The sequence below is a fragment of the Glycine soja genome, chromosome 7 (assembly GCF_004193775.1).
Source record: "Glycine soja cultivar W05 chromosome 7, ASM419377v2, whole genome shotgun sequence".
NCBI lineage: Eukaryota > Viridiplantae > Streptophyta > Magnoliopsida > Fabales > Fabaceae > Glycine > Glycine soja.
Genome location: NC_041008.1, coordinates 39,361,056 through 39,373,280, shown reverse-complemented (window position 1 = coordinate 39,373,280; position 12,225 = coordinate 39,361,056). Strand labels below are relative to the sequence as shown.

The following is a 12,225-nucleotide window of genomic DNA, read 5'->3' as shown; positions in this document are numbered from 1 at the left end:
CAAGAAATTGATAGCAATTTTGACTGAGTGACACATCATATTTTGGTATATTAACTGTTAGTATCAAAATAAAAATCTAAGCCTTGCCACCTCCTGAAATAATAAAAAATCATAAAGATCAATGATGCGACTCTAACAGATACATATTCTCCTCCATATGTTATATAGTGTGTTTTTGTTTCATTTTTCTCAATAGCAGTTCAAACAATTTTTTAACATTAAAAGGAAAATTGAAAACTAGGAACTTCTCCAATAACAAAAACTGAAAACTAAAGTTTAATTTGGGTATATGCTCGAAATTAAATAATGGTACACGTTTAATTATGTCAAGACTCAAGATGAATCATTTGGAACTTCAAAAGAAAAACAATAAAAGTGGTTAGAATTTCCCCAAAGCCTTTTCTCTTTGATCTGAAAAAACTAGGCTGAGATTATCTTGAATTCATAACAAATGTTCTAGAAAAATATAAATTAGATTGAGTTTTGACTTTTGACAGTCTAAAATAACTTACTGACAATAATTAGTTATCAAGTAATATTTTATATAAATTTATGGAATTTACTAGATAAGAAAATCCAATATTTCTTTAAAAAGCAATTATTATTACTTGGATGACCTCGTCATTTTCTAATTTTTATCACTCATCAAGCATGGCTTGCACGGAAAAAAAAAGTTTAAAAGAATTTCAATTTGAGTTTAATACTTTCTCTAATAAGAAGTCCACTATACTAAAAAATTTACATGTTCAAGATAAATTTCAGCCACAAGAACATCTAAACATCACCCTGACACTACAAATTCGCTTGATTTAAAAGTACTATTATACTATATGGTCATCGTCTTTAAGACAAATAGAAACATAACAATTGGTTGAAAATGGGACTTTGGAAAAGTAAAATAATTCAAAGATAATAATAATAACATGAGATTGAATCCTAGATTCAATAACACAGCCAATAATGATGGGGCAAAGGGGACTTTGAATCCTAAATTTTGACCAGCTTCTAAAAATTTTAAACGAGATTGAATAATAATAATAATTACAAAAAAAAGTGAAGGTAACATGAAACATTCACAAGTCAAAACGACACGGACCCTTTTGAATGTCTTAAGCCAAATATTAACATTCTAACTAATTAATATACTAATAACTTACAATAACTAAAACTAACGTAATATATAAAATTTAAACTAAATCTAAACTATACAATAACAAACTAATTAATAAGAACTAAAATTAAACTATACAAAATTAATAAGTTACAGTATCTAAAACTATTTCATTATATATAAGAACTAAAACTAAACTATACAAAATTAATTTAACAGACACATCTAAATAAATAAAAGACACAAAATATTAAATAAATAACTTACTAAGGTTTTGATAAAATGGAAGAACACAAAGGAAAAAAAGATGAAGCTCTCGTTCTCGCTACAAAGTTTTCTCCGTCAAAGCTCAAAGCTCACTTTCACTCTCGTTGAAGGGGATTTTATAATCCACCAAGCTTAAATCGCCAACATTGATGGCGATATCCGAAGCCCAAGTCAAAGGCTGCAACTCCCAGCTCCCTGCACCTGCACCCCTACCCCTGGAGCTCCTGCACCCCTACCCTGCGCTGCCCTCAAGTCGTCAGTCAAACCAGTGGGTTGACAACCATTGGCTGTGTCGCCAGTGGAAGTGGCGAGATGTCATGTGTCTCATCCGCAGCAAAGGCGCCAATCGAGTTGGCGGTTTGCGTGCTATGTGTCACATCTGCAGCGAATGCGCCAGTGGGACTGGCGGTTTGCATGATTTTTGCATGTTGGTTACGAAAAAAGAGCACCATTGCAGAATTAGTTTTAAAACAATCCTATTTCAAGAATAAGTTTGTAAAAGTGTTCCCTTTTGGACAATTTGCCCATATGTGAAAGAAAAAGTGAGAGAGAGAAAAAGAGAGGTGATGGTAATGAATTGTGGCATTGCATCTGTCGTTGTCACTTGGGTCAGATATGACGTAGCAACGATCATTGCGGCCGCTGATGGCGTTACGACTGAAGCCGATACCACAGTTAGCTAGACCCTTACGGCGGGCGTACTAGCACTTGTCACACCACCAACAGTCGTCGATTGAGTGCAAATTAACTTGCTGGAACCAATGGTTGCAAAGTGATGGGAGAAGAAGAGTGGTGTTGATAAGATGGAGAGGGTGCACCATAACGAAATGATATTAATCTAATGATTATTATTTTTTGTGCACCATACAGAGCTAGCATGTTCTACCATATATATATATAAGCGACACACTCTTTACAACATTTATTTCAAGACACTCTTATTTGGTTGACACTTATTAAAATTTAAAATAAAATTATGATTTTTAATCAATTTTAACTAATAATAGGACTATTAACATTTCACATAAGTTTATGTGCATGGATCAACGGCGTGAGATTATTTGATGTTAACCAGCCATTTCAAATCTATGAAGAATATACAATTGTGTTAATACTCAAAGAAAACTTTGTCAGTATCTGATTTGAGTGAAACATATTTGTGGTCTAAAAAAATTACATAAATTTAAGACACGGTTCATGATATATATATATATATATATATATATATATATATATATATGTATGTATATGTATATATATATATATATATATATATATTTATCAAAATACAAAAACGAATTTTTATTTATATACTGAACTTATTAAAATTCACTCTTAGATAATTGTTTTCAAAATATATCTAGAAAGGAATCAAATATATCATAAGCAGTTATTTAAAAAAAATTAAAAATTAAAAAGTGTGTTATTTTTTATATATTAAGTTATTTTTCTCGTGTTTTTTTTGGTGTATCTCGTGAAACTAAATCACGAGACTGTAAAAAATATCACTATATTTTCAGTTTTTTTTTTATAAAAAAAATAACACTCTCATTGACTATGACTTTCTTTTCCATTAAGCACTCACTCACTTTTTAAGAAAATAATATTTATTGGAAAATGTTTGCTGTGAGTGTTCATTTTTACTATTTGTCTTCTAATTTTCTATCGCCATTCTTCTATCTCTTTTAATTTATCAAAATTTTATTTATAAATTAAACAGACTCTCAAAATAATATTTATAAAATGGTAAAAAAAAGTATTCAATCTTTTTATTTTATACAATAGAATAGAATGTCAATGTCTGACAACTAGCCTAAATGCCTTCGTGCTTTTCACTTTTCCAATATAGACCACACACTTCATCAAGATTCAAGAGTGGTTTTTCAAATTAGTCTTCTCATTCGTGTGCTTGTTACAAATTTATAATCTATAATTATAATTTTTCCAACAAAAGGAATTCAATGGGTGACTCTTCTTTCTTCATTTTTTCCGTTTTTTCTCTTTTTCAGTTAGTGACGAAGATTTATGTGAAAGCATGCATACATACACCCTTTTCCAAAATATTTTGAACTATTTTTAGGATATAATTGACTTCCTGTGATGCTTTCCAGTGCTTCATAGTCAACACCGATGGTTGTCTCGTTTTTTCTTTTATTTTGGGGTCATATTGCCTACCCCAGTTATCCAAAATAAGACCAATTCGCTGTAAAATAGAGGTTGATAGAAATGGCCCTTTTGGGCACGATTTAAAATATGCATGTATTTAGGCAATGCATGTCATACGCTAATAGGATACTATGTTTTTAGGAAACTAACAAGTACTCCTTTTAGTCTCAAATTAAGATAAAAGAAACCGATTCACGTTAACTAGTTGTATACTTTATGTATCAGGTGAAATTTTGTGCATGGTTTAAGTCATTAAAAAAATATTATTCAGGAATGAAAGTGTCATTCAATGATGTGTAGCAAATGAGTATTATTATTATAAGTATGGATATAAACATTATTTTGACGGAGATTCCTTGGTACCTATATCATATTAAAAAAATATCACTAATTAATCATATTTAGTATTGGCATGATCATCAATTAAAGACTGCTACGGTGATAAGTATGTTAATGTCCAACTATCATTACTCATTTTTAGTGTATTGGTATCCATTATTAAGCTATGTTTTGTCTGTTATATTATTTTATTAGAATTAAGAAAGTTTGTTGATTCTGTAAAAAAAAAGTTTGTTGATTAAATTAATAGTAATATTAAATTTGTGAATAATTTTTTTAAATATTTATTCTTAAAAATAGACTTTTTATTTCATTTTCTTAACTTAAATAATTAGTGTATTAATCATCTTCGATTTTTACGAGCGTGAAATTGAATTTGTGTTATTAATTTATAACAATTATTATTTACTGACTACAAAAATTATAAAGTAATTAAGAAGTTTTTTTTGTTAAAAATAACTAATAGGAAATAATTTGGTAAAAGCATTATAAAAAGGGATATGTAAATTACTAAAAAAAAGTCTCATATACAAGGACCGAAGTGGTATTATAGAGATCCGAGGAGGTAGTATATTGTTGAAAGAATAAAAGTGTTAAAAGTTTCTTCTTCATCGTTGATTTGGTCAAATTACTTTAACAAATAGTACGAAGAAGTCTTTTTTTTTTTTTCCTTCTTATTTTCCCTTTAATTTAATTTTCCCGATATTTCTCATTTGCGTAGCAAAATTTATCAGGCTTTGGTAACCACCAAACAACGAGGCAAAGGAAGAAAAAAAAGTCAAACAAAGTATAAAACTCGATGCAGAGTTGAACCAAAAGGAAGAGAAAAGGCGATTCCTTTTGGGTGCTAAACATGATAAATAAAAATGAAATTGTCCTATTAGATGAATAGGTGAAAGATAAGCCGGGTAAGGAAGGAATAAAGTGCCCTTTCCACTACCATCTATAACATATATTCCCGTTTTGATGCTCATGGTTAGAGTTTTAAAGGAGGTTGATTAATGGATGCAATCCTTGTTTAAGATCGTCTATCATTGAGACCAGTCACATGGATACCCATGATCCACTATTTTCTCAAGAGGATGACATAAAACGGGTGATGTGGTGTAACAACAAATAAGTGCCCGCAAATTGAGGATCAAATGCCTGGCGGTGGATACCTAGAATTCTGTCACAAAACTCGAGATCTTATCTTTTTTTAAAAAAATATAAATTATATTAAACTCAAAATAATACAATAATAAACGGGGCATACCCAGTCCTTAAAGAAAATCAAAAGTCTCCAAATACAGATGCTAAAAGAGATGCAACATGTGCGCTTGTCTATACATAAGAAATTTAATCTTGCTAATAATCTCTATTACAGAAAATTGATAATCTTCAAAAATCAGCTTGTTCCTAGACAGCCAAATGCAGTAGATTGTAATTGTTATAGCCCGACAACGTAATTTTCCTTGAACACCTGATGTGGATGTGACCCTAATTAAAGAATCATTAATGCGTTGTAAAAGAAGTGAAACACTTACAAAAAGAAGACAAATAACGAATGTGAGCCCAAACTTCATATCTTATCTTGTCATCACATGAATTGGTTCATTTCAATTTCCTTGCATTTTTAGGATAAGAAGGAAATGATCAATTTAAGCTAAATATTTCCTACAAGGTTATGATTGAATTGATAGATATGACGTTGTGAAAATAAAAGAACAATGCTTGTACATCCTCGATAGTCTAGAAGGATTTTACCCTGACAACCAATTACATTTTGTCACGTCATTCAATAGTAATTTAATTAAATACAATAGAAAATAATTTTTAAAAATAAACAAAACTCATGTTGGCACTGTTGCTTCTGCCTTCGGAGTTGCGCATGCGTGAAGACATTGTCACCTCCTTGGAGTTGCGCTTCCCGAACCAGTGGAGCCAAGGAAGATCCAAAATTTGAGAGGAAATTTTTTTTCACTGAATGGTGACACTTGTCTTAGGAAGGACCAACCCAATAGTAAAACAACTAAAGATCAAATTTTAGAATCATTAATGAAAATAATATTTGCATTTAATTTTCATTAAGCAAAATAGGCACCATTTATTAGAAAAAGGTCACAAATATTAGAAAAAAATGCCCAATATATAAATTTTTTTTTATTTAAAAGTAAAAACATAATTTCTGGCTTTAAATCCTCGCGGCAGTCCTTACCTTGGGGGAATTTACGCATATGTTCAGTAGGGATTCGCATCATATGTCGCCTAGAGCCCTAGACCATTTTTATTTACTCAAAAAAGAGAGTATGACGTTTATATAGTAACATTTGGGCCTACATCAGGAGGAAAGGGTTGGAATTTTGACGACCAATATCCTACCCCAACTAGTGAGGATTTAATCAAAATAACACTACATTTCGAAAAAATGTTGTTATAAATATATAATACAAAGTTTATATTTAAAAAATTAAATCAAAAAATTGATTTAATATACTAATTTTAATGTAAATTCTTTTAAATAACAAGTATTATAAAATTAATAAATTTATCATATACAATAACAAATAATAGTATAATTTTTGACACCATTATAAGATCTATTTTAATTAAAAAATTCAATATGTTTTTAATAACTATTAATAACTATTGGACCTATGAATGGATCAGGATCCCATTAACAGGCGAATCATCGAAATTGGCTCAAAGTCGGAGTGTTTGGTACTCTTTACATGGAGCCCCATTTTCAGAACCCGCCCAAATTTTCTTTCTGTTTTCGTTTTCCCTGCTAGAATACATCGATCCGCATCCCATTACGTAATTGAATTCTAACCATCGATTATCACTAAATCAACGGCCAGCCTGTATTCTCTACTCCTCTCAGCCACGTCACGGATCCGCGCACTACCACTCCTTTGAAAAGATCTTACCCGTCCATTCCCTAAAAAATCAACGCTTAAAATTCCCCCATTCACTTCTCTAGTCCTTCGCGCACAAACCCCAGTTTCAAAAACAAACTATATATTATAACGAATTCTACATTACTTCAAACAGGAACAAGAAGCGAAAATATAACAAATAATTTGTACTTTCATCAAAACAAAATCCCGTTGTATTTTTCTCAGATGGCTCGAACGAAGCAAACGGCCCGCAAGTCCACCGGCGGCAAGGCGCCGCGGAAGCAGCTGGCGACTAAGGCGGCTCGCAAGTCGGCTCCGGCGACCGGCGGCGTGAAGAAGCCGCACAGATTCAGGCCGGGAACCGTGGCGCTGCGCGAGATCCGGAAGTATCAGAAGAGCACGGAGCTACTCATCCGGAAGCTTCCGTTCCAGCGCTTGGTCCGCGAGATCGCGCAGGACTTCAAGACCGACCTCCGGTTCCAGAGCTCCGCCGTCTCCGCGCTCCAGGAGGCCGCCGAGGCTTACTTGGTCGGTCTCTTCGAAGACACGAACCTCTGCGCCATTCATGCCAAGCGTGTTACTATCATGCCCAAGGACATTCAGCTCGCCAGGCGCATTAGGGGCGAACGCGCTTAAACCTAATCCCTGTCCTTTTGTATAGATAATTTCAAGCGTTCTTAGTTAGATTGAATTGCGGTTTTCTTTAAGAATTCTGTAATGTTAACGCTTTACCAATGAAATTATCGCTTTTGTTCTTCAATTGAATTTGGTTCTCTTCAATTTTAAAGCTTGTTTATACGATGTAGAGTTCTGTTGAATGCTTGTCAAAGCTATTTGAGTGAATTCAAGATTTAACGTCTGCCCTCTCTGTATGAAAGAATAAGGGCCACCATGCGGGTTTAAACATACCTCTTTTCATGAAGATTGTATATTTGAAACGTGAAATTTGTTGAACTATATGGTTTGATATTAGCTTGATTGTGTTTGGCTTCATAATCATGGATAAGTTATTAGAATGTCTTGATCTCATTTTTAAATTTGAATTAGTTTATCCGAACTCTGAAAGCTATTGGGGTGAGGATTGCTTTCGTTGTTCATAACGCCATGTTGAAGTTTGTCACTTCGTCAGTGAAAGTTTCAATGCATTACACTTCAATAAGTGTAAATTTCACTCATTTTTGTTTTATTTTTAGTCTTTCCATTAAGAAAACCTAAAATCGATCCTTTACTTTCACGAATGATCCTAAATATCATTTAAGTGCAATTTTCTCTCAACTCTGTTTTGTTTGGTTCCCTGGTTGCTGCACACAACACCTTTCCTTTGTATGGTGTGTTTTTTGAAGCGGGTAATGCTGCAGAATCTGTCATGGGTTGTTTTCCTGTTAAGTCAATTTCATAAATTGGGGTTCCATCAGGGTGTAATAAGCCCTAGTGTCGCTCAGTTCCTGGACCAGGCTTTTCGTTTTCACCAAACAGTGAGAAGATGAAGGTGGTTATTGTGACCCTGGGTCTAGCTGGGGTTCCAATGGGAGGTTTTGTTGTCATTCTTTGAATAAGGTTGCGGTTGTATGTGGCTGCATTGCTTGCATTTGCTCCAAGTTCTTCTCCGTCGCCAGAGTTAGGCCAACCTGTTTTGCATATCACGAGGTTGATGTTGGGGTACCCGAGTTTAGCCATGACGAAGATGAGCGAGTCAGCATTTGGTCCAACAAGTTGGTGTAGACCAAGCCACTGCCAAGGTCGCTTATGCTGCTGGAATTTGCCCTGAATAGAGCAAAGCCATCATGATGTCTCTTACGTCTGATCTGAACACGCCACTCGAAAGTGGGAATGTTGATTGCAACACATCCATGGCTAATGGGGTGCCAACTTTGATGTCTCTGATGTTCTGAGCTCTGAGGGATCTTTCAATACGTAGCATGGATGGGACATGATCACGCCACATTTGGTGGCCTTGTTCTGAATTGTAGCTCAGCACTTCGTTGCCCACAAGTAGGTAGCGGATCATGGTGTTGGGGTAGTAGGGGAGGACATTTTTCCTTAACCATTCATCAGCTATGCTTTGGTTTGCAGCAATGCCTGAGATATCATTGTTTGGGATGATGATGGAAACTGAGTTGGTATTTGACAAAAGCCTTAAAATCTCGAGGTTGGCATCTTAGATTTTCACACCACAAGCTTTCATTGCTGTTAGTAACTCAATGGACCGATGAGGAGAGGGTAGATTGTTCCCAAGTTGGCCATAGTTCACACCAATGTTGCTTGATGCTTTTGATCCTGCAAAATTACATGAAAATTGTTGTCATGTCATGTTGTTTGTAAGATAAGATTCAATTCTGTAGCAGAAAAGGATTGTGTTATTTCAAACTTACCTTATAACAAAAGTAAATAGACCAGAAATATAGCCAGAGGACTCATTTCTGATTTCTCCTACTTTTATGCTATTGGACCGGTTGCTTCACAATGCTGCAATGGTTAAGGAATAGAATGACGTAAAGAGAACATTAGCAGCATCGATTTATGCAAGACAAATGAAGACTAGTAGCAAGAAATCAAATACCTGTACAGAAGAATCTATTTGAGTGCACAAGTTTTATTGTTCACAAGAAGTAGCTAAATATGAACGGTGTTCAACACACAGTTATTATAGGAACGCAGTTACATAGGTCACACACTTTATAAGGGGAAAGAAGTCACTAATGTATGAAAAATCAGGGTAATGAAAAGGTGTCACGTACATCTTGTGAAATGGGAGAAACCGTAGGAACGATTTTGAGAGAGCAGATTCATTTATGTTATGCCTATTGTTTTAATAATGAAACTCAAATCTCAAATAGCTCCCTCTTCGTGACTATTCAAGTTGTTTTTGAATGATGTGTATCATAATTGCGGAATCTTAATCTTTTATAATGTGGACCTACAATTTTTTTTTTTACCGCGTGAACCTACAACGTTTTTAAGATAAAAGAAAAATCATACAGAAAGAGGCTCAATTATGTTCCTTATTATCATCTTTATCACTGAAAAAAAATTATCATCCTTATCATCTCAGTTTAACTACATGAGAATGACAAAGGGCTAAGATTCAAACATAACAAAGAATTCAATCAATGAATAAAAAACACTTCCCCTCTTAGGTATTACGGGGTTGGATGTACTCGTTACCAAAAGAGTGTTAGATATACTTCAATACTAATACCTTATTGACACTAATACAACATGAGTATTGGTCAATAAGTTGATTTAACAATAATATTTTAATTAATTTTAATATTTGAGCCAATAGTTTTATTCAACTAAACACTTCAACGATATATAAATGGTGTTTAAAAAATATATATTTTAAATATTTAAAAATGACAGGTTAAAATATAATATAAAAAATGTCTCGATTTTGAGTCCCATTACTATAAGAAGATCATGCAATTAAATAAGTTTTGTATGTTGTATATTTAGAATAACAGGAACCAGTCACAATTTTTAATTGTTTTCTACTTGTGTAAATGAATGATTTTCTAATTTTCAAGAACATATATTCACGAAATTGTGTTAATGTACGAGACTTACCACAAATTAGTTGAGATAATAAAAAAGTATAAGAAAAAAGGACAGTAGTGCTATTAAAAATAAAAAAATGAAGTCATTACAATACTTGATGAAAATAAAAGAAAAAGATTTTTTTTTTAAAGTTACATGATACTATCAAAACAAAGACAAATTGGGCAAGCCCGTGTATGTGTTGGTGTATCAATTACACCTTGTTGAAATAATTACTATCACAATATAAAACAATTGCCATGCTAACAGGAAGATGTATATTGTAGCTTATGAATAAAGGAGTTTAGCTGCAATTCTTGCAAGTGGAACACACATGAGACTATGTTCCATTGGAATCGTGAGGCCTGGTCTCTCTTCCATGCTAACTTTGGCATCAACACCTTTCAATATCTGCCCCTGTGGACCCACCACTTGCAAATCAAAGCACTGAATAAGAGATGCAAGAAGTGTTGCCATTCCTGAAGTAGCCAAACTGACACCAGGGCACATTCTCCTCCCATACCCAAATGGGAGAAGTTGAAAATGTTGGCCCCTTTAGTTTCTAAGAACCTCTCGGGACGAAACTCCAATGGTTTGTCCCAGTATTTGGGGTCCCTTCCCACTTGCCAAACATTGAAAAGTATCAATGCTCCCTCTGGGATCACATACCCATTAATCTCACAATGGCTCTGATGTAAGAAAGGTTTTGAATGTCAGCTTCGTCAATTAGTCTATCTTTTCCCACAACACTGTAGATCTCCTCTCTAGCCTTTTGTAGCACTTTGGGGTTGTTGATGAGTTCTGCCAATGCCCAATCTGTTGCTACAGCCGTGGAATCCGTCCCTGCCGAGAAGAAATCCTGCACACAAAAAAAGTGTCTATTAGTTACTGCAATTGTTGATCATTCACTTTAATTTGAACATAAACTATAAAAAATACTAGGATGTTTTTAGTCTAGAATCTAGATACATTCCATGCACGTGCCACTAGTGAGGGAGCTAACTCTTGTATTGGGTTTAAATATATTTTTCATATTTTTAATATATTTTTTTCTGGTTACTATTAAAAATGCTTATTTATTTATTTTGTTACTTACATTTTCAAATTGAAAAATAAATATATTATAAATATAAAAAATATGTTTAAACCTAATATAAATAACAATTATTTGTCAAACTGAATACACAAGCTAGCTCTATTCATTAAAATACTAATATGTAATTAATATGATGAAGCCAATCAATAGGAAAAAAATCATGGGATCTAACTGGTTGAGGAGAATGTATGGTACATGAGTTATTATTGTAAATTCTGTTGTGATTATCGTTGATTCATACTAAAAAAAAAAATCATTAGGGAAAAAAAGGGTATTTGAAACTTACGACAACAAGACCCTTGATTTGCTCCTTTGTAATTTTGATCTCCATGGTCTCATCCTCAGCGAATTAAAGCAAAGTGTAGAGGAAAATGCCACTGGCCTCATCACCCTCAACAACTTCTCCGTTCTATCTCCTTCTGACCTTCAGTGGAAGGTGCTTTGTAATAAAAAAAAACAGTTTCATAGGATAAATAATTTAAAAATAGACCCATTTAGATAAATAATTTATAAAAGGAACCCATTTGATATTTTTGTCATTTTTAACCTGAGGAAACAGGCTTCAAATGCTTCCTTTTTATAAGCAACTGATACGGGTGCATTTTTTGTCTCGTAGGCATATGTAATTTATTGTTCTTGATTAAATTATTTTTTTCACATATTTTTCTTAATACAAAGTTGAAATAAAGACAAAAATAATTGTTTTTTGATTTAAAATAAATTGAAGATTTTAAGATGTCAATTGTTTTGAAAAGTCTACTTCACCTGCGCCTTTTTGTAGATTTAGTTTTCAAGTCAAAATGTAACTCAAGAAGCCCGACACCTACTGC

At 33.3% G+C, this 12,225-nt stretch overlaps 1 protein-coding gene and 2 pseudogenes across 1 annotated transcript; 1 reads left to right on the top strand and 2 right to left on the bottom strand.

Moving 5' to 3' along the window:
- The first annotated feature begins 6,889 nt into the window (after positions 1–6,889).
- LOC114419595 (histone H3.2) lies at positions 6,890–7,560 on the top strand. The gene has a single exon (XM_028385311.1). The coding sequence runs from the start codon at positions 6,988–6,990 to the stop codon at positions 7,396–7,398; it is 411 nt and encodes a 136-aa protein (XP_028241112.1). The 5' UTR covers positions 6,890–6,987; the 3' UTR covers positions 7,399–7,560.
- Positions 7,561–8,016: 456 nt separating this feature from the next.
- On the bottom strand, positions 8,017–9,058 carry LOC114420675 (annotated as a pseudogene).
- A 1,450-nt stretch (positions 9,059–10,508) lies between these two features.
- LOC114420674 lies at positions 10,509–11,275 on the bottom strand (annotated as a pseudogene).
- Between the last annotated feature and the right edge of the window lie 950 nt (positions 11,276–12,225).